Raw genomic sequence first — 22,580 nt, forward strand, 5'->3', positions numbered from 1 at the left:
CATAAGGCTGTCAGACATGTAGAATATGAAATCTCAAGAGTAAAAGGAGAAAAAACTGCATGAATTTGCATTTCATTTGGTTTATCACTACCCATTTGAGATAGAAAGTCATTACTTTGAGATACTGATGTATTATTTTGTGAAAGTTTCTCATTGTTTAGAGGTAGAAAGTCATTATTTTGAGACAGTAAGTCATTATTTTGCAGAAATTTCTCATTATTTTGGATGCTAAGCCATTATTTTGAGATACAAAGTCATTATTTTGAAATACTAACATTCTTTTGACAAAGTTTTGTCATTTTTTGAGATACTAAGACATTACTTTGACATACTAAATCATTATTTTGAGGAAGTTTCACATTATTTTGAGTTATAAAGTCATAATTTTGAGATACAAAGTCATTATTTTTAAATACCACCATTTTGATCAAGTTTTGTCATTATTTTGAGATATTAAACTGTTTTTTTTGGGTACTAAGTCATTATTTTAAGTCATTATTTTGAGATACCAAGTCATTATTTTGGGTAGTAAATCATTATTTTGAGACAGTAAGTCATTATTTTGAGAATGATTTGAGAAGAGTAACAAGAAAACAATGCATGTTATTTTTTATTACAAAAAAAAGGTTTCATTTTGTTTATCACAAATAAACCAGAGGTAGCAACACATTAAATGACAACAATATTTGACATATTTTTAACATATTTTTCTCTTCTTTTGGAAGAGAGGGGAGGATGTTGGGGTACAAAATCTGTCATTTTCCGCAGCACTAAGTTAGTCGAGTCTTTGATAAGGATTCAGACAGGCAATCCTTTCCAAAGTGCAGATCAAAGCCAGTAACTGACTGCTTCAATGCAACCTCTAATATGAGCCTGAAGACACGTTCTCGCCTTGATGTTGTACCATATTGCTTATACATTACAAAGTCAATATAGCAGCACACTGCTGATAACACTGTCAAGTGCACGCATTGTGCTTAGCAAATTCAGGCAGTTTTTTCTTTCAGTATTTGTGAGAGTGCTGGCTCATATTGTAAACACAAATGGCTTATTCAAATCCAGGTCCAGGCAGAGCTTGTACTGTCAGACGTTCCTCACAGTGGATTGAGGCAAAATCACAGAGGTGTCAACAGCACTTGACGGCTGTAACTAAGCCACGAAGGGAGACAAAAATCAGGCCAATGCAATATTTGAATAAGATACTTCATATGCAGAATTTATAATTCCTCCATATTTTCCATATGGTGTTATTTTTCATTCAAGAAATTCTTCAGTGCAACACTTAGTTCAGTGTCGTCAGTGTGCAGTGCAGTGCAGTGGTACAACCTGCTCAAAATCTCTCCATACACCTCTGTGTTTGTACATGTGACATAAAGGCTTTAAAGGGGTTGAATCATCATAATTATCATGATCAAGAAATGAAAATCTCTTTCTTTGCCAGATGTCCACTATACCAGACAACATTAAGCCTTTGAAGTTGATTAAAGGGACAGTTCCCCCCACACAAATGAAAAATACATGGTTTTCCTCTGTCCTTTAGTGCTATTTATCCACCTGAATTGTTTTAGTGTGAGTTGCTGAGTTTTGGAGATATCAGCCTCAAAATATCTGCTTTCTCTCAAACATAATGGAACTAGAGGGCACTTGGCACTAAAAGATAGATAAAAATAGAGATAAAATAGAGATGAACCTATCAGTTTAAGTTCTAATCCTTCTTTATTACTATCATTACATTAATACTACTACTACTACTACTACTACTACTACTACTACTAATATTAATAATAATAATATTGGTATTATGTGTAAGATTATGTGAGGCTAAAACGTCAATTTAGTAGTGAAAAGTTCTGTGTTAATTTTTTCGTGTTGTGTTTAAACTTCCGACTGCTCGCAGTGTAGTTATCCATCTTCACTGCTCTAATAGCAGATAAAACTAAACTTATTTAACTCTGATTTTATGCATACGGAAATGTGTTTGTTATGACAGTTTTCCCAATATTTGATTAAAAAAATAGCAATATATCGCAATATCTTGAATCACAGACAAGTATCATATTGCTAATTTCTTGCCATTAGACAGTCCTACTGCAGACAGTGAGTCTGATATCTGATATCTCTACATGAAACTGCTCACAACAAGCTCTGTGGATTACCTTGAGTGACTGGCTCATGATTTCTGGAAAGAGACGTTGCTGTTGAGTTTTTTAAAGATATTTTTGGTGCTTTGAGCACCACAAGCTGAGAGCCATCTAGTTCCATTGTATTCAAGAGAAGGCAGATGTTTCTGTGGCCAGTATCTCTGAAACTTGCCAACTCACGCCAAAACAATATAGATGGATAAACAGCATTACAGGCCAGGGGAAAATATATTTTTGATTTTGGGGTGAGCTGTTCTAAAGCTGTTCTTAAATTACCAAAACAACAGCAGCTATGTTGCGTTTCTTTTCAGCAAAGTTAAATCAAAACTGCATTAAAATTCATAATAATTTGTAAAAGATTCATGAATTTCCTTGGTTTAAAGACGAAAAAGCAAAAAGAGAGAAATAGTGTCTTAAAGCAGACACACAGTGGCCTTTAGACAGACTTAACAGAGAATGAGCACAAGGGTCCAAAATAAAGATTTCTTCAGCAAATAGACCACCCGTTTAAAATTTCAGCTCATCCATCACCGCCGCCAGAGCACCAGCACTTCTTTCTGCATACATGCATGAACACAGAGGACTACTACTACATTTATCACATCTTTGGCTGCCACATCGCCAAATGCTGCAGTCCACACAGAGCGGCGTAATAACAGCATCAAAGATGGAGATGTTAAAGCCTTTACTCATGATTGGAAAAGTCATTCAACCAGCCAATGATCTTTTTGTCAGGGGGTCAAAACTGCATCAGTGTCTGATGATGGGGAAGCTGTGACATGATCATGGCTGGACTTCACAGGAACAATGAGAAATGTGTTGCGAGAAACGCTGGCGGGCTACACGCAGTCTCCAAATCAGCATTATCTCTGACATTCTTTGCGTGACAGACTGGAAAGCTGAAAAGTTATCAATCGTAATCATCCAGAAGTAAAATGTTTCTCTGCTGCTGATGGACTTGTTCCTGAGCATAAGACTGTCAATGGTCCTGATATTCACGGTCCTCAGAGGATGAATCCTTTGACTTTGGTGATCAACTGACTTTTCCTCTAGTGTCAACATGAGGCTGACATTTAGGATATTGAGGGAAAAAAAGTGTAACGTGAGTTTTTGTTTTATTTTCCCCCTTTCCCCCCATTTCTTTCATTTATTTATCTATTTATTACTTTTATGTTTTATTATTCTTGTTATTTTCATGTTTAATTTTATTATTTTTAGATATTTGTATACACTTTTCCAACTTATTTTTATTCACTTATTTATTTACTTTTACACCCTTTTCCCTCCTAATACAAGTATGAATGAACATTTTTCTTTTTCCTGTGAATTTATCCATTTTCTCTGGGCCTATGGATATAAATTATAATTCATTCCTACTTGTTGGAACTATGTTTGGACATTGAGGGGCGCCAAAAGTCACAGACTGCCTACTAAAGACATTCACAACCTTAAATATATGTCAATTTAATGGCTTAGTATCTATGTCATTATTTTGAAAACATTTCTCATTCAAGTTTCTCATTATTTTTAAATACCAAGTCATTATTTTAAGAAACTGTCTCATTATTTTGAGACACTAATTCATTATATTGAGAAGGTTTCTTATTATTTTGAGATACCAAGTCATTATTTTAAGAAAGTTTGTCATTATAATGACTTATAGCGTCTTCTATTTTCCATCGTACTGCCAGAAATGGGCTTCATTACTGTATGGATTGAACACGTTATTCAAGACGTAACTTTATTTCACTCCAAACTTGATTTTTAACCTCTTAAAATATTTCATTTTCTGTCAGAAACCCCAGAAACTTTGATGATATCCCTCACCCTTGGCTGTTCTGCTCCACAGATTTTAGCCCAGGCTTTTTTCTCTCTCCGATCCTTATGATTTGATTAGGCTTTCTTGCCTCTGACAAGCCATCATTTACTTCTGTCTTCCATCTGGCTTGTTCTGGTGACTGCTCAGACAGACACACGGACTGTTTAAATATGTGGCTAATATCTACAGGGATCAGGCTGAATAAACACAACCTTGGACGTCTTTGTTGCTTCTGACCTTTACAATGCATTTTACACACACTTTGGTTTGACTTTACATGGACACTCGGCCTGTTCAGCGTATAGAGAGCATCGATGCAAGCAATTAACCTTCCCACATATTAAATATCACAGACCGTCTTTGTCTTGAGTATCTGTAATTAATTTTGCAGTTGATGATTTTACAACTTTACCCTCTGACATGCTCCATTACCTTCATCCATGGTCACCATGGACACCACATACCTGTGATTCACACTGTAGTAACACACTCAATTACTTTTGATCAAAACAAAGAGCAAATTCACAAAAGCCTTTAAGTCAACTTCAAATTAAAAGCTACAAAAACCAGCAGAACAATCTACCTGAGATTTATACATATGCATGGATCGGCGGTATGTCACAGCTCATCAGGTATCAGATATTTCTGAAGCACAAACAGACCACGCACCAAGGTGACCCTAATTCATGGAGCTCATCAGCGTCCCCTCTGACAGATATCAGAGCCCCTCTTATCGTTTACAGCCGCCTGCTGGGGCAAGAGTCATTTCCACCTGTGCAGGTTTCCCGTAGCACAACCAAAACAGTGCACATAATGGCTATCTGCTGCTGGCTCCTGCAGTCAAAGTGGTGATAGCACTGAGTGTTTATTTGTTTCTTAGCAGGAGCCATTAAATCTTTAGCTTGACAACAGAGACTGTCCACTGAAAACTAACAGTGGTGTTCTCGGAAAAAGAGAGAACAATAACAAACAGCATCACACACAGGTGAAACAGTACCATGACAGATGTGTAACAGGGTTGATAGGGTTACTTTAAAATGTATTCCGATACAATTACTAATTACCTGTTAAAAAAACAGTCAATCACCTAATCTAAGCCTCAAAATATTAAAATAATAATAACCTTTTATGACCTCAGTAATATGGTTTAACTGCTTAGCCTGAAATAATGTTTTATGTTCGGTGTTAAGTTTATTTATTGTTTGTCCACCTTCCTTATCATTCCTTCCTTTGTTATACACAAATGCACGTTTAGATTACTCGCTGTAATTATGCACATTTAAATGTTCTTTGTTAAGCAGCTATTCACACTTCACACTCAGACTTCAAATAAAATACTTATTTCAGTCTGGGGCTTGGGTTTTTCTGTCCGTACCATCCTGGTCACCTGCACCAGCACTACTGATAGGTTAGCTAGCTGACTTTCTGTGTAGCTAACATTAGCAGTTAGTCAGTGTTGTTTATTGGCAGTTGGTCTGTGTAGCTATTGTTGACGGTTTGTCTGAGTAGCTAACAAGCTGTTGGTTTGTGTAGCTAATATTACTGTTAGCAGTTGGTATGCATAGCTAACATAAGCTGCTGGTCTGTGTAGCTAATGTTAGCAGTTGGTTAATGTAGATAACATTAGCAATTGGTCTGTGTAGCTAACATTAGCGGTCGGTCTGTGTCACTAATGTTACTGGCTGGACTGTGTAGCTAATTTTAGCAGTTGGTTGGTGCAGCTAACGTTAGCAGTTAGTCTGTATAGCTAAAGTTAGCGGTTGGTTAGTGTAGATCAGTGTTTCCCAACCCTGGTCCTCAAGGCACACTGTCCTGCATGTTTTAGATGTTTCCCTGCTCCAACACACCTGATTCAAATGATCAGATTGTTGTCAGGCTTCTGCAGAGCGTTAATGACGAGCTGATCATTTGAATCAGGTGTGCTGGAGCAGGGAAACATCTAAAACATGCAGGACAGTGTGCCTTGAGGACCAGGGTTGGGAAACACTGGTGTAGATAATGTGTAGCTAATGTAGGCGGTTGATTAGTTTAGCTAACATTAGCAATTGGTCTTACTTGAAGCATATTTTACTAAAGACCATGATTATGAATTGACAACTGTCATATCAGCTTTGGTCACTGTGAGCCCAAAGTGGTGGTTCTTTGTTTCAAAATGATTTCTAAATTGTAATCCTGCTAATAAACTCTATTTTTATTAAACGTATGTAATGGAATATGATTGCCTTTTTTGGTATCTTATTATGTAATCCTGTCACATATAATCTGTTACTCCTCAAGCCTGCGTGTGACTACATGCTGCTTGAAGATGTATATATAAATCTATAACACAAACCGCAGCTGGGGTGTATTTTTATTGTATATTGAATATTAGTTTGTATATATATTTTTTGTTTACCATCTAAATGTGTTTCAGAGAGGAGGAATGATAAGGTGGATGATATACACAAGATTAACAGCATGATAGTGAACCCTTTAGCCTGGAAACACATTACTATGTGCAACTGTAAAATACCAGAATGATGAAAATGCTCATTGCATGTTTTAGTGCTCATACGGTTTAATAAAACACCTACTACTCAAGGACAATACTTCAGAAAAGGCTCCTCTGGTAATGGTTTGTGACGTATTAAATAGATAAAAATCTAGAACTTTGCAATCATCAAAACCCGTGAAGATAAATCTGTCTGATTTCGTCGTGAATCACTCTCGACGTCGTTAAAGACCCAAAGGTGAAACACATTTCCCTATTTAGAAAGTAATTCACACAGGAGTCATAATTTACACCACGTTTCCTCGTGATTTTGTCTGCCGCCGTGCCGCAGAGATGGGGAAAATATATTTGAGATAAATGACATGTTAACAGAATGATTTCATGGTTCAACACGTTTGCTGTGATTTATACCACAACTGCCATGCCTTTAAGGTCCCGATTCAACCCAAAAGGGCAAAATATCTATTTCGATTGGAACAGAGACGAAGGAATGCCAGTTAAAGACATGTGTCCAATTCTATCAACATCCTAGTTATCCCCAAAGTCAAAGAGTCTCAAATCTGTAGCAGTGAAAGAGATTTAAACACTGACATGGGAAATGCATATGCCACCTCTTATTATGGCTGCTGTTTGATAAGGAAACGTGCTTGCTACTTGACAGAAACCACTCATCCACTTCCAGGTTGTTCTGTTAAAATTTTCCTAAACATACAATCCCCAAGCTACATCTACTCCACCAAAAAAAAAAAGTGACACGTGAGTAAAAACCAAATTCTGAATTAGTAGCATTAATTTTACTGAGGCATCCTGCTCTTAGTTGTCTTTCCTCTTGTAATTATTTTAAATTCTGGTTAAATTTGGTGCTGATGAAATGCTGCGTTAGCTCCATAATTCCTGCCACACGAGCCATCCATATTCCTCCTCTGGCTTGGCAGGGAGGAGATAACATTGTGACGGGGAGGAGGTGACAGCCTCATCTCAATGTGAATGGAGCTAATCACCAATGCAAATTGCAATCAGAAGGGCATATCTCTACCTAACTGAGAGATAATTGCGCGATTGTGCTGATAACAAAAGGTCAACCGCGTGTAGCCACTAAGCTCTCAAATGATCATCAGACGCACACTGTCTCCAGCAGTGAATATTTTTACAGATTGAATCACTGCATTAATTTTAAGGCCAAACACTGCTGCATTTTTTTTGATGATGAAGATTTTAAACACTGATTATTCAGCAGATGCTTCCCTTTCAGATTGGAAAATGAAATGGCAACAAGAACCATGGATCAAACCACAAATATCCAGTTTAACTCTGTCATAATAAAAATAAATCAATTTGTCAAGAAAGCCTCTGTTGTTGTTTTTTTTTTTCTCATCACCCCTTCTGTCAAATTCAGTTTGCCATTGTCCTCCTGACATAATGGAGAGCAGTATTTGTGTGTCCTTTTGTGCGGGCAGCCTCCAGCTGTGTGGCAGGAGCGCCCTCTAGTGGACTCACCGTGGGATCTTGAAGAGGGCTTTGACTGGATGCATCTCAGCCAGCGGAGGATCTCCATCTGCCAGCTCGATGGCGGTGATGCCGAGCGACCAGACATCACAGCGGGCGTCGTAGGAGTAGTCATACTGCTGCTCACAGGCTATGACCTGGCAATATAACACAACAGTGACCATCCGAACAGCTCATTTAGACTCTCACTGAGGCCTAAAATCCAGTTTTTCTCCTTTCACATGAGGAAATCTGCCAGTGAGGTGAAATTAATTCACTTTTTAGCTGAACACTGTGTCAGATTTTTTGAAATAAAGCACTTTATTAATATCACCTTAGCAAAATTGGGTAATAATTTAAAGGAAATTATGCTCAAAAGGATCATAAAGCTGAATTTTATAGCTCTCTCTCTTGCTCACTGCCTAAAATCTGGCTGAGTTACAAACATCTATATTTATGGACTATTTAAACAGTGAAAGGTGGGTCAGTTCAGTCGCCAGTGCCATGAGCCTCTCTTTTCCACAGTCAATAATTATAACTGACACTACATTTTACAGCTGAGTTTATTCTAATTGCCCCAGAGGTCCCTCCCTACCAGCCCAATCACCGCACCTCATTTCTGCCACGGAGTAAAGCCGAGGGGCCACAGACTCCCGGCTATTAACCTTGAGGCGACCTCCAGAGCTGCACCCGTGGAGGGGAATACACAATGACACCGGGGAGAGCCACACAGAAATAACTGAGCCTCTCTCTCCCTCTCTCTTTATGACAGATTTTGCTCATTTTAAATGTTCTGTGTAGGCACTAACATGTGCACTGTTTGCATTATCATAGATGAGCATGTGTGTGTTAACTGAAGCATAGACTCTGACCTCAGGTGCCATCCAAAATGGAGTCCCAACTGATGTGTTCCTCCGCAAACGTGCACTGGTCAGTTGAGCTGAAACACCTAAGAAAAATAAAGAAAATATAATTTACTTGCTTCTTATAGTAATTTACATGTATATATTTGGGTGTTTATCGGTGTGAATTTTCTGTGGATAAAATATAATTTATGGTAGAGAGTAAATGTTTGAATTAATCAATAAATCCTGGCATATAATTTAGTGTGGCAACCTGCCAAGCAGTAATAATAATGGGCTATAATCATTTCAAATTATGTAGGACAGATTTTTATCAGCATGAGTCCACTTCATCTCCATGACACAGAGGACATAAACATGCCTAGGGGTGACTCAAAGTCATTTGCCATAACAGCTTTCTTTTAATATGCAAAGGATCAAATAATGCAATTTAAATGAGCAATAATAGCCTTGGGTTAAGGCTACGCTCCATGAAATAAAAAGATGTTATGGTGAGCAAGGGACTAAAAGTGTGGAGCATATGAAGTGGTTTATCCTGTGCTTCTGTTTGCCTTCACAAACAATGATGCAGGGACGTGCTGCTGACACTTCAACCGTAGATCAGTCAAATACCAAAACTGACTCATTTATCTAACCAGGTTAATGTCTTCCAGAACAATTACTCATTACCTGCTAAAAAATGTAGTTAGTAACATAATCCAAATATCACACTATTAAAATGATGTAACTTGATTACTTTCTGTTACTTTTGGATTACCTTAATATCAAATATGGTTAAACTGTTTAACCTAATATAACGTTTTGTTTTGTTTGTCCAGCAATTCCCTGCTTTGTTATGCGTGAATACACATACTTCGTAGCTAACATTAGTGGTTGGTCTGCGTGGCTAACATTAGCTGTTGGTCTGTGTAGCTAACATTAGCGGTTGGTCTGCATAGCTAACATTAGTGGTTGGTCTGTGTGGCTAACATTAGCTGTTGGTCTGTGTAGCTAACATTAGCGGTTGGTCTGTGTAGCTAAAGGTTAGCGGTTGGATTGTGTAGCTAACATTAGCTGTTCATTTGTGTGGCTAACATTAGCTGTTGGTGTGTAGATAAACTTAGCAGTTGGTATGCATACCCAGTGTTGGGCACGTTACTTTGAAAAAGTAATTAGTTGTAGTTACTAGTTACTTCTCCCAAAAAGTAACTGAGTTAGTAACTGAGTTACTCCACTATAAAAGTAATTAGTTACCATGGAAAGTAACTATTGCGTTAACTTTTTTTTTTTTTTTTTAATCCAGCTTTTGCTGCTTGGACGGCGTGGCTCCGTGTCCTTCTTTGCTAGCGGAGCTCACATTAACAGCACCTGGCCTGCTATCATTATTACCGGTGTCAACAGTGTTTTTGGCCACTAGTTTAGTAGAAGCGTGTGCCGTCGAGAGGTGCTTCATTAAATTGGAGTTGCTTACACCGGACGTGGACAAACTCTTTGCTCTGGGACATAATGTACACTCAACATGTACATTTTTTTTTACCTTTTACCGCGATGAGATCAAAGTAGTGCCTGTATTTCCACCTCGAAAGCGCCGTCTTTCCCTGCGACTCCGGACTCGCTAGCTACCTCTGATAGTTTGTGTGTGCGTGCTGCTATGTGCTGGGTTTGTGTGTAAACACCCGCCCACCTGATGTCTCTGATTGGCTCAACATGAAATCTTACTCTACCTTAGCCAATCATCATTACTTAGGCGGTTATCTTGCCCCTCCCCTCCCCCCTCACCAAAGGGAAAAAAACACACATTTGCAGCTCCTCTGTCTGTGTGAGCCAAGTCGGATGACAGCTTCAGTGAGTAGCTTCAGTAACGCGCAGTAACGGCGTGTTGGTAACGGTAACGGCGTTGTAACGATAGAAAAAGTAATTAGTTAGATTACCCGTTACTGAAAAAAGTAACGCCGTTAGTAACGGCGTTTTATTTTAACGCCGTTATTCCCATCACTGTGCATACCTAACATTAGCTGTAGATCTGTATAGCTAACCTTAGCAGTTGGTCTGTGTAGCTAACCTTAGCATGTGGTTTGTGTAGTTTACATAACGTTTGGCTGCAGCTGTACATTTTTCTTTAAATCAGATGTTGAGTTCTTGATGACAACATTTTCACAGCTGAAGGCAGAACTGTCACTGTACTGTGATGTTGGTCCTCTTTCTGATTTAAAGATAAAATGATGTTGAACTTTCCACCCAGTGAAACATTTTTCTCAAGAGGAGACTTGTGAAGTGTTGTAATATGTGCAAACTGTACATGGTAGTATATAATTCATTGCATTTTAAAATTGTAATCCCTGCTAATAATCCCCATATCTGCTAAATATAACTGTAATCTTTTTTCCCTATAACTGTAATGGAATATAGCTCCGCACATACACGTGATGTGCACATATTACATGTAATCTATTACTCTTCAAACCTGTATCTGAAGGAGATGTTTAAGCCGAGACACATTTCTCAGACCTTGATGCTTCTGTCTCTTTTTGGTAATCCATGAATTGGTTAAATTGCAAATTTCAAAGACCATTACCAAAATCAACCAGCTTGACTCCTCCATCAGTTGTCAGGAGGATGTTGTTGCCTTTGACGTCGCGATGGATAATCCGGTTGTTGTGCAAATGCTGGAGACCCTTTCAAGTCAGAGGACAGAAAACACAAGGTGCTCGGCATGAGTCATGATTGCATTATTAGTCATTTGTCATAAATTAGAATACGATGCATCAAAGGTGGAGCAGTACAAACTATATATAAGAACTCCCCCAGCTGTTCAGAAGGAGAGACATTCATTACCGCCTGCCACACTCCCCCTGCTGAAAATAAATCCCCAGCAAGCCCTCTGCATGTTTGCATCCCACCTCCTCCCGTTGACATTAGCAACTTTGCAGAGGGCCATCTTACCAACAGGGCACTGTATAAGATGTATGAGATAACGGGCTCCTGCAGACGCTGGCCTCGGATGAGCAGGCCTTTGATGAGTTCTGTGACAGAGCCGCCGTTGCACAGCTGGGAGGGAGACAGAGAAACTCCAGTGACTCGTCCATCACTCACCACTCTAGATTATGATTCATGGGGAGAGCTAGCCCACACACACAAGTCAGAGGAAGCAATGCAGCATCGCATGACAGCATGATAGCATCAACATTCATGTTGGTAGGATGCTGTGCCAAACTGAGGCCCATTTTAATACCACTTATGTATTAAAGGGTTTCACTGAAGCAACCAAAGAGTAGTTTTTGGGCTCACAGACAAAAAAATATTGAGTATTTGGATGGCAAGTGTTAAAGGTACCCTGTGAAGTTGCTTTGTAAACAAATATTATGTTTACATTCAGTGTTACTAACCAAAACACATTGCATGTACCACGTAAGCCGCTTTTTCTAGAACATAATGCATTTGCAAAGACAATTTTTTTTAAATATTTTGAAACCTGGATTGTTTACATCCACATTCATCAGCTAGCAGTCCTCTTTCCTGCCATTTCATAGCACACTGATCGCTGGATTTCTTGCCATATTCTTGCTGGATGTCAAATAGCTCTAGACACGGCCAGTCTGTAAGGTGTACTGGCAGTTTGATCAGGCATTACTTTGGACAAATTCAAGTGTAGGACGAGTCTCACGTAGCCAGACCAATCTTCACAGCACTGAGTCAGCGCCAGGGAAGGGACTGACACCTCACATTATCATTCTGCTATGGGGGGAAAAACGCCCTGGCTTTTGCATTTCTTTAAACCAATCACAATCATTTTGGGCAGCGCAAAATCCATGCAGGATGCAGCAATGGTGGCCCTGCAAAATATGGCGGGGAGAACTTGTTTTGGTGGAACATTTGCACAGAGCCGTAAATTACAATGGCTAAATCCCAGAAAAAGAAAAGGCAACAGCTGTTTTTTTACATTTGTACCGTAGCAAATCAGGGGGTAACTTGCAATATTTAGTGTGTTGGTTGGTAGCTCAGTGATTGTTGTTGTTTCCAGCTGAGATAAATATTCCCAAAACATTAGCCAACTCTCAGCAACATTTTTCACCAGTTTGTCTTCTTCTTTCCTTAACATTTCTGCACCACTCCCCTCTGCAGTTGCTTAAATGTACTGCATTACCTGCATGCTTATGAGTGTGCTAGTACAGCATTTCACTCTATAGCTAGCTAATATCAGACTGAAAACACATTTAATTTTACTTAATTTATTCAGCCTGACATCATCAATCATCAGTATCTACTATAGTTTGTCTGTTTTGGCCAAATCAATCAGTAGTGATTGATGTATCCAGCCTGCTGACACCATTTTCAGTTCACATATGAAAGCAGCAGTAGTGTTAGCAGTTGCTAGGAGCAACCCATGGATCAAAGATATTGATTTAAAAGTTTGTAAGCTGACTCCCAGCTTCCCTACTGCATCAGTCTCACCCAAGTGCATTGCCATTTTTCGGTTGCTATTTTTCATGTCAACATGGATGTAATTGGCTAGCTAGCTATGTAGGAAGATGAAATTCTAATTCTGATTAACCAAATGACGCTTCCTACTTCCCGCCTGTTTTGCTCTGTGCTTCAGTAACCTAGCAGAACCTACAATGCTGCTATACTACAGTATATGCTATGTGCTAAGCTCCTGTACGCTGAAAAGAAAACCAAAATTTGAAAACATGGTAAAATGATGTTGCTGAAAGATCTGTTAAAGAGACTTTTAGACACATCTTACGTTAGCTAATGTTAGTAATCAGAGATGCGGGTGCTGTTCAGAGGTCTGGAACAGGCTGACATACCACCAGCAGGGGTCAAAAACTCCACAAAGTACCTTTAAAGGAATTGTTTTACATTTAGAGAAATATGCTTATTCGCTCTTTTGTCAAGAGTAAGCTAGATGAGGAGATTGATTCCACCCTCATCTGTCAAGTTTGTTAGTTTAGCACAAAGATTGGAAACAGAGGGAAACAGCAACCCTTGCTCTAGACAGAAATATAGTCTACTTAACCATCTGTTTTCCCCAGTTTCCAGTCTTTATGCAAAGCTAAGCAGCGACTGGCCATAGCTAAATATACAAACTCGAGAGCGGTACCAAATAATAAATAAGAAACCAAGCAAGTGCATTTCCAAACTATTCTTTTAAATGAAATCTGGCAGACTGTTAAAATTAGAATCCTATACTGTATTTTGTCATTTTTTGCAAGGCAGCGATGCATCTGGGAACAGCAGTCAACTGTGATCCAGGGCCCGCAGACACAGAGACTTAAGACATTATGAAGATCTCACCTCGAGGACGAGCCAAAGTTGTCCACCTGATAAGTTGTCTGACTTGTAGAACATGCCGTAAAACTTCACCACATTAGGGTGGTTGGACAGGGACCTCAAGATGTTGTATTCTGCCTCGATCTCCTCATCCACATCCTTTAAGCAACAGAAAACAGGCAAACTTAGAAAATAAGAAAGTAACACGGTGAAATGTAATAAAAATAACATTTATGTTCAAATATTTCAGGTTGTTTTATTCTGATATTCTGATGTTGACTATAATTAGACTCCTAAAGATGGGGTTATAAACTCAGTAACAAAGGAAGGGACGGGGCCGGGTGCTAAACTATTTCTGGAAGTGCTTTTCTATCAAAGTAAATCTCAGAGGAAGGGAAGAGCAACAGTCAGAGAGGCAGAATTTCTCTTCCTGGATGTCTGAGTGATAGTGTCAGCAGTCTAATCAGGGAGAGGGATGAGAGAGCAGGCAGCTTCATCTTCACAGCCATCAGGGGAGCATCATGGTGGATAGCGCTGCCAGGATGGGGATTGTTCCATTGACACAATCACAGGCACGCCTCAGACCGAGTCTCCCCGGCACAATGCGGTGCCAATGCAGAGTCTTCAGCGTCCTTATCACGCAGACAAATGAACGGATATACAGAGAGGAGGATACAGCCAGTGCAGGAGCTACACTCTCTGGTAAGGGTGTGTTAGACTTAACATGACAGGAAATAAATGAAAAGGGGAGACGTTGATATATATCACTGGGGCAAGTACAAGAACAACTGCATCAAGATGGAGAGGAGGAAAAAGTACTGGCAACTTACTCTGTTTGAATGGCTCGCATGCTGAGACAAGTCACACAGTTATAAAGAAAAACACAATGGTTTTAGTCTTTGCTTTTTTCCTCTGTCACAATATTATGAGTTCTTGCAGTCATGAAATAAACTTGTCAAAATGAATGGTGGCGGGGTACTCCCTCGCCAACACTAACAATAAAAACTTACAGTGGGGAGGCACACACACTCACGTCAAATCAGATCAGCAAAACAGTATACACACACAACTGTCCATCAAGTTTCCAGTTAAATTAATTACATTTAAGCAGTTTTACTAATTCTCTTTTCATATATAATGTGTTTATAAAGGGTAATATTCAGGGTAGTCTGCAGAGAATAGTGAACATGGCCTCCAAAATCTTATGGAAACCACAGAAGCAGCTAAGCAGTATGTATGATGAACTCTTAAGAAGAAAAGCTGATATAATTATTAACAACACTTCTCATCCATTGTACAGTGAATCTGGACTTTTAGCCTCAAGAGGATCTTACAGATTACAGATGGCAAGTAGAAATATCTACAAAAAATCTCAAGTGCTGTCAAAGTAGTTAATGAAATTAGGACCATACAACTAATTGATTAACAAAGAAAATAATTGACAGATAAATCAACAATGAAAATAACTGTTCTACGAGGCTACGAGCCAAAAAGGTTGGAAACCACTGCATTAAATGACAGAATAGATGCTTTGATAGATTATATAAAATACAAAGAGTACTACTTTAGATTAATATATTAGCCCTCACTGGTTCTGCATCATTTATTCATTTAAACAGCTAGCTTGCGAGGTCTGCAAGGTCATGGATATTATGATGTCAAACGAAGCTTTAGGAGCAGTTTATCCATCCTTATCCAATCCACTAGTTATCAGTAAGCACATCAACACTGTATTTCTACACATGAAACTGTAAACCTGGACAGATACTGTATCAGACACAACTGAAAACAGACAACATACATTGGCCACGGTGGTTTTAACTTCTGCAAAAGGTTCCACAGTAAACATGCTTTTATCTGACTCACATTGATCGGGTCCAGCACCTTCACCGCTGCCTGACTCCCGTCCCTCTTGTTGGTCACTCTGTAGACTTTGCCATACGTTCCTTTACCAATGGTCTCCACTATGTCCCAGTTACCTGACGGATCGCCCAGGTTCTCAATGCCAATCATGCTGGACTTGTAAGGAAACAGTCCATACAGTGACCTCCTGGAGGAGAAACACAATATCGGGTGCAAAATGTTTGGTGGAAAAAAAAATAACAACATACGGAGTGTTTTTATATAAATCACAAACTCAAAATAAAAGATGCATTTTTGCTTGAAGTACTTCTGTTGAGCAGTAATGCATTACTCAGTAACTGTAGTATTATTACTTTATCCAGTAATGAGTAGTGCAGGGGATTACAATGTCCAAAACAGTAATTATATTACAGTTACTAATCCAGGTAACTCTGAGTTACTGAGTGATTTTTTGATCTAGGCGGGTTTTCTTATGATGACGTGTGCGAGTGGCAGGTCAGGGCAGGTCATGTAGGCTGCAGCCAAAAAGCTAAACGAGGGATGGAGGGAGAGAGGCGTACCGTCCACAGGTGGAGGTACTGTAATTGTTTTGAGTTTGTTTGTCTACTCATGAGAGTAGAGTTTAATTTGGCGGCCGCGCTCCGGCTTCGTTTCAACCACAGCCGACATCTAGATAGATAAGGAAAAAGGCTTTCTGGGTGTTAACAGTCCACTGGATCAGCGGCTCAACAAGCTGACCAACAAGCTACAAAAATAATAAAAATATAACTATAGCTTTATTTAAAACTAAGAAAAATTACTTGAAAAAAATTAAAATAAATAAATAAGTGTTTGAATAAAATTAATTTTTCCTTTTAATTTATAGTGCTTCTGCCTTCTTACCTTAAAAAATTAAATAAAAGTGGCCAGGCATGACTTAAAGTACGTGCAAAAAAAAATGGAATAATTGTGTTTGGAAATGATGCTTGAATTATGTGCAGTTGCGAAACAAAAGCAATGCAGCTGTCAGTTGTATGGCTGAACAATTAATTGAAATTCTAACAAAATCATGTTATGGCCTACTGCAATTTTCGAATCACAGGAGGTGCAATATTTGTTAAAGGCATAATGTGTGAAAAAATAGTTTTAAATTAAATATTGTCATGTTACAGAGATGTCTTGGCCTTAACAGACTTAAGAAAGCATTTTTATTTGGTTCAAACCCCCACAAAAAAACACCGTAATCATTGTAATATGTTTTACAATTAAATTGAGGGCAATGATGTAAAAATCATTCCCTGTAATATTGCAAATCATATCAAAAATGTAGTCAAAATGATTGTAATTAGATATTTTTTCTAAATCGTTTAGCCCTAGTCAGTAACAATTCTTTAATAAAATAAAACAAAAATTATAAAATATGTAATCAAATAATATTGTGGCAGATACCGCACTACTCAATACACTGTTACATCCTTATTATATTATGTTATTTTATTATATTATGTTATTTTCCTTAACTGTTGACAATACTAACAATTGCTAATCGATCAATCATTAATTATTAATAAGATTCAAAACGCACATCTATTTCACAGTTTAAGTTATATTTTAAAAAGTTTGAGCAGCACATTAATTATGTGAAACAATTCATGAAGCTAAACTTTAAATGAACAGAATAACAAAACAAACAGTTGAAACAAAATCACAAAATCATGAGAAAATCTGTGAAAAATGAAATGTTACACTAAACATACATTTTCAGTTCATAAAGTTTTAATCAGTTAAACAGCAATCAATCGAATAATGATTTATCATTAACATTCCTAATTTGTGCCATATTCTGCCCATAAATCCCTGTAAATCTAATGGACCTTTACTTGAAAGTAAAAGAGCTGTTAATCCATCTCTAAAATCTAACACTTTGTTCTACAAAAAGAGAGCTCCTTGTGAATGATTTGAGTAAAGCTTGTTGAACCTCACAACAGACCAACAGACTTTAAAAACACATTGTCTCCCTGTGAACATCACAGAGAAGCCAGTAATTAAAAAGAGGAAGTATGAACTGTGTGTATGTATTGCACAGAGCGGTGCATTAACTCCCACAGGGCCTCTCATTCGGCTCGCTGAAACAAATATATCCGCCAAGGGAGCCACTTAACAGGTTTAAAGCAGGAGAAATCAAAGCAAAAACAAAGCAGACAGCTGTAGGTGGAGACGAGGGTAACTCTACTTACATGGCGAATGTTATTTTCTTCTGACTCATCGGGGCTGAGAAAAACGACAACTAAAGAGTCTCTGGTGATCATAATATAACAACACCAAGAGCAACGGCAATTGCTTCCTCGAGAGGACAGGCAACAAGTGGCACTTCACACAGAGACACTGAATTAGCCCTCTCCACGGGGACCTTCACTGCCCACTAAGAAGTGCAATCTCCTCAAGATCAATTGGATTGGACAGAGATTAACTTGACAAGTGGCGTCCTGAATGAGCAGTGAACCAGCACCACACCTCCACACAGACTGTTTTGTGAATTGGGTATTATGTAAGGCGTTTTATAAAGCGATTTACGCGTCTTCAGCCTATAAGACGGTTATAAGGAGTAATGATCAACAGCGATGCAAAAGCCTGATATAAATCATCCTTTAAGTCTACAAAAGTGATGTTTCTGTGACCAAATACAACATGTAAGAGCAATGATGCAAGGCATTAAGTGTCAAAACAGCTGAGACACAAGAACATGATGGATTGTTGCCATGTTGGGATACATGCATCCTATTTTTGCAAAATGACACATATTCCAGATATAAACATGATGGAGGGGGATGTTTGTGTACGATCTCACGACTGCTCCACTTGTCATAAACGTGCTGTGCATCGCGGAGGCCGTGTGACCCTGAGGGAGGGAAGTCGAGATCAGCAGATTGATGCGAGAAATGTGAAATGATGTTTAACCCTCAGGAGCTCAGACATGAGGACAGATTTATGAATTGTTGTGCATGCGGGTTGAGCAATGGCATCCGGGTTGATATTAGATGGATACAGCGCTGTTCTGTGGAGACGTTCAAGTACGTGGCACTGAGATCCAACTGATATCCTTCAGTGTGTCCTTCAGGGAGCTGCATGTGATGGTGGCACCAGCCAAAGCACCTTTTATAACTGTGCGTTTTTATTAGCTGTGCACAGAAACATCATTATCTGTATCTGTACTCGAATAGAAGACTGGATGTGGGCTTGTTTTATACTGGAAGTCAACTTAAATTGGGCGAATGTTATATTTTCCAATCTAAAATTCACTGGTAATGCATTTGACCCTTCATTAAGCCCCTCCTCTGAACGGCAACTGCCCAATCATAGATTAGCAATTATAACAAGGTGCTGCAGGCCTGTGAAGCTTTACTTTATTTCTCTACGTGTTGAAGAAGTGAAGGTGCGGCTCTGAGACGAGGAATACACAGTGTTTCATGAGTCTGGGCAGTGGCGTCTCTTTTTTTTTTCTTTGTCTTTCATAAACATAAAACTTTAAGTTAAGTAAAAGTTAATTTAATATAGGCATATACTGAATTATGAATACTTCCACTTCCTCTTACTGTACTTTTCATTTCTCTTCTGCTCTCGTTTCATTTTTAGTTTTAAATACGCTTAACATGTGTAATGAACTGAACCCCACCACTTTACATGAGGGACACTGAGCAATAAGAAATTTAAATAATGTGTTATAAATCAAAAGATTCTGTTTTGCATTAAAAACATGACCTCTGTGTCTCACTGCTAAACTATTATACATATATAGTATATCATTATATTTTATAATAATATCATTATATTAAAATTAAAGGTACAATCTGTAAGATTTGTCTGAGCTCTTTGTAAAGCATCAGAAAAATAGCTGACTGTTGAGTCTCATCCCCATGACGTCAAATACAGGCGTTTTGGGTCGGTAAAGCGTCCCAAGTACCGAAAAATAATGTGAAAATAAGGAAATACAGATGGGTCATAAGTGACTGTTGAAGGGGATTATACTCATATGAGTGTCTGCATTGTTTTTTAGGAATATGTTTTAGATTTTGGTTCAGAAAGTTACTGCGTTACATTTTGGAAATAATTTTTTCACGAATAATAATGAGCAACTTCAGGTGGAAAAAGTATCTGTCTCCATTACGTTATTTTTGCTTTCTCAAGTAACATATTCAGATTCAGGCGCATCCCTGGTTTTTATAACACACATTTAAATGATAATTACACATGGTAATTGAATCACTTACCTACAAGTGTGGTTTCATCTTCAGTCTAAGAATCCATCATTGATGATTAATTGAAGTTAATCGCCCGTCTTAAACTGTCTGTGAATAATGCATCACACCTGCCTTATTAATCAACAAGATCCGAACCTGTTTACGTGCCATTTATAACTGTCGCTCTGTTCTGTAACATGTGTCTAACCTGCTCTGCAGCTACACCATGCTTTGAACACATCACCAGTCACCTGTCGCCGGGACACCTTCACCAACTTTTGCAACAGACGGCTCATATTTCTCTACAGAGGCTTTCTGTCCTTAATGACCAGCTGCAGCGGGTACCGGGCGTAAAATAACAACGCTGACCTGTGACTTAAATGGAGGTTTGAGTCTCAGACATGCAGCAACAGATCTGCTTATTTTGTTTTTAGTGAATTACTGTTGAGAGCATCTTGTTCTACGAGAACTCTCTAAAAAGTAGAAAAGTATAACATGTTAAAGCAAAACACGTCTACAAATAGACTTTGCCATCAAATTGTGCATCAGTCAAACAGGCTGCACAACAAAAATTATCTCACCTACTGTTTGAACATCAATTTAAAAAAAACTCATAGCAAGAGTCTGCAACCATCACACACAAACTAAAGTGCTCATTTCCTCTTTTGCATCTACTCATTATTCAAAATAGTTTTCAAAGATCAATAAAGCTCAGATCATAAAGCCAAAAGTCACACGTACCTGTTTGTATGAAAGTGTTTGTCTCTCCCACACACCAAAATGCTCCAGACTAATTCATGCTAATCTATAGGGATTAATAATTCACCAGTAATCTGCAACCTGATCTGCAGCACTGTTAAATATTCAGGCGGCAGATGTATCCACTCATAATGGTGGCTGATATGAAGCATCTCAGGTTGCACACAGGTTACCAGGAAGTCCCTGGTGGTTGCTAGGTCACATGACCTGCTGTGTGTCTCTGTACACGCTGTTCTTTACACATCCAGCTGTTTGTAGCTTCGTCCGAAAGCTTCATATTTGTTTCTTGTGCATCAGTGACGACAGTATAAGAAGCATCCCTGCATCTTCTGTATGCCACTGCAGGCTTCATTACACCTTTAAAAACAAAGATACCACCTAGAACCACAAAGGGTTCTTTGGCTTGTCCCCATAGGAGAACTATTTTTGGTTCCTTGTTGAACCTTTTATAAAGGTCCCACTTGAAACCCTTTAAGAGATTTCTACCTAGAACCCAACATAAAGGGTTATATCTAGAACTATCTGTGAGAGGTTTCTCCCAGAACCACCAGTAGGAGGCCCTAAAGGGGAACCCAGAACCCTCTATGGGGGTTCTATAGAGAATCTTTTATATGCCAAGGCTTTTACCTGGAACACTTTTATATTTCAAGGGTTTTATCTAGAACCCACACAGGGGGTTTTATCTAGAACCCTTCTATATTCCAAGGATTTTATCTAGAATCAACTCAGAGTTCTACTGAGAACCATTTTATATTCCAAGGGTTTTATCCATAACCCACCCAGGAGGTTCTACCTAGAACCTTTTTACATTCCAAGGGTTTCATCTGGAACCCACTCAGGGGGGTCTACCAAGAACATTTTTATATTCTACGGGTTTTATCTGGCACCCACCCAGGGCAGTTCTACCAAGAACCCTTTCATGTAATGGTACAGAGAATTCTGGAAAGAGCTCTTCAAAGATTTCATCACTCCTTGAAGAACTTTTAATTTCAAAAAGGGTTCTTTGGATGAAAATTAAACCTTAGTCTTACAAAGAACGCTCGACAAACCCTTTCAGCAAATAAGGGTTCCTGAAAAGCAAATGGTTCTGGGGAGAACTTCAGCCCTTCAGGGCGAACCCTTTTGAAGCCCAGATTTCTAAGAGTGTATAGTTGGTACGCTGTGGCAAAAAGTTTCCACTAAGCTAAAGACAGAGTCCAGAGTTGTGGAGGAAATTCTTCGTTAATAACGGAGCCAACATGTCGAGTGACTAAGAACAGGACATTATTCCACCTGAAGAACCACAGCACTGGATGTTCCTGTTACCATGAGTTTAAAGCTCCGGGGATCGAATGAAGTGAAACACCAGCCGGAAGGAGCTTTAACATCAGCTGAACTTTGTTCCAGGAAGAGCTCAAATTTTCATGCATGTTTTAAAGTCATGGTTCCCAAACTTTTTCTATCATGCCTCCTTTTGGAAACTAAAAAAAGTAAACCCCTCCCTTCCGTGTGAATAATTATTTAGCTTGTTACAGTACTGGGAAAACTGGGACCAAAAGACTAGTTGAATTCCACTGATACAGGACTATAAAGAACATGGACAGCATGTTTTTTTTATGCATTTAAGTGTCTTTGTGAAGAAGTGCCAAATATTGACAATGAGCTAGAGCAGTGGTTCCAAACATGTGGGCCAGGACCCCAAAAAGAGGTCAA

General features: G+C 38.7%; 1 protein-coding gene across 4 annotated transcripts in view; it reads right to left on the reverse strand.

Moving 5' to 3' along the window:
• myo3b (myosin IIIB) overlaps window positions 1-22,580 on the reverse strand; it is a 110,289-nt gene that overhangs the window by 83,019 nt on the left and 4,690 nt on the right. For 2 of the 4 annotated variants that reach the window (XM_084725169.1, XM_084725168.1), the window contains exons 3-8: window positions 15,916-16,099; window positions 14,074-14,208; window positions 11,722-11,826; window positions 11,354-11,453; window positions 8,809-8,885; window positions 7,949-8,094 (exon numbers count right to left, since the gene is read on the reverse strand). In XM_084725169.1, coding sequence (XP_084581295.1) covers window positions 7,949-8,094; window positions 8,809-8,885; window positions 11,354-11,453; window positions 11,722-11,826; window positions 14,074-14,208; window positions 15,916-16,099 — 747 coding nt within the window. Of the gene's footprint in view, window positions 1-7,948; window positions 8,095-8,808; window positions 8,886-11,353; window positions 11,454-11,721; window positions 11,827-14,073; window positions 14,209-14,879; window positions 14,901-15,915; window positions 16,100-18,128; window positions 18,264-22,580 lie in introns of those variants that run through there. The other 2 variants (XM_084725167.1, XM_084725166.1) reach the window with 2 other exon arrangements.

This window comes from Lutjanus erythropterus, chromosome 8 (genome assembly GCF_056507025.1).
Source record: "Lutjanus erythropterus isolate fLutEry1 chromosome 8, fLutEry1.hap2, whole genome shotgun sequence".
NCBI classification, from domain to species: domain Eukaryota; kingdom Metazoa; phylum Chordata; class Actinopteri; order Lutjaniformes; family Lutjanidae; genus Lutjanus; species Lutjanus erythropterus.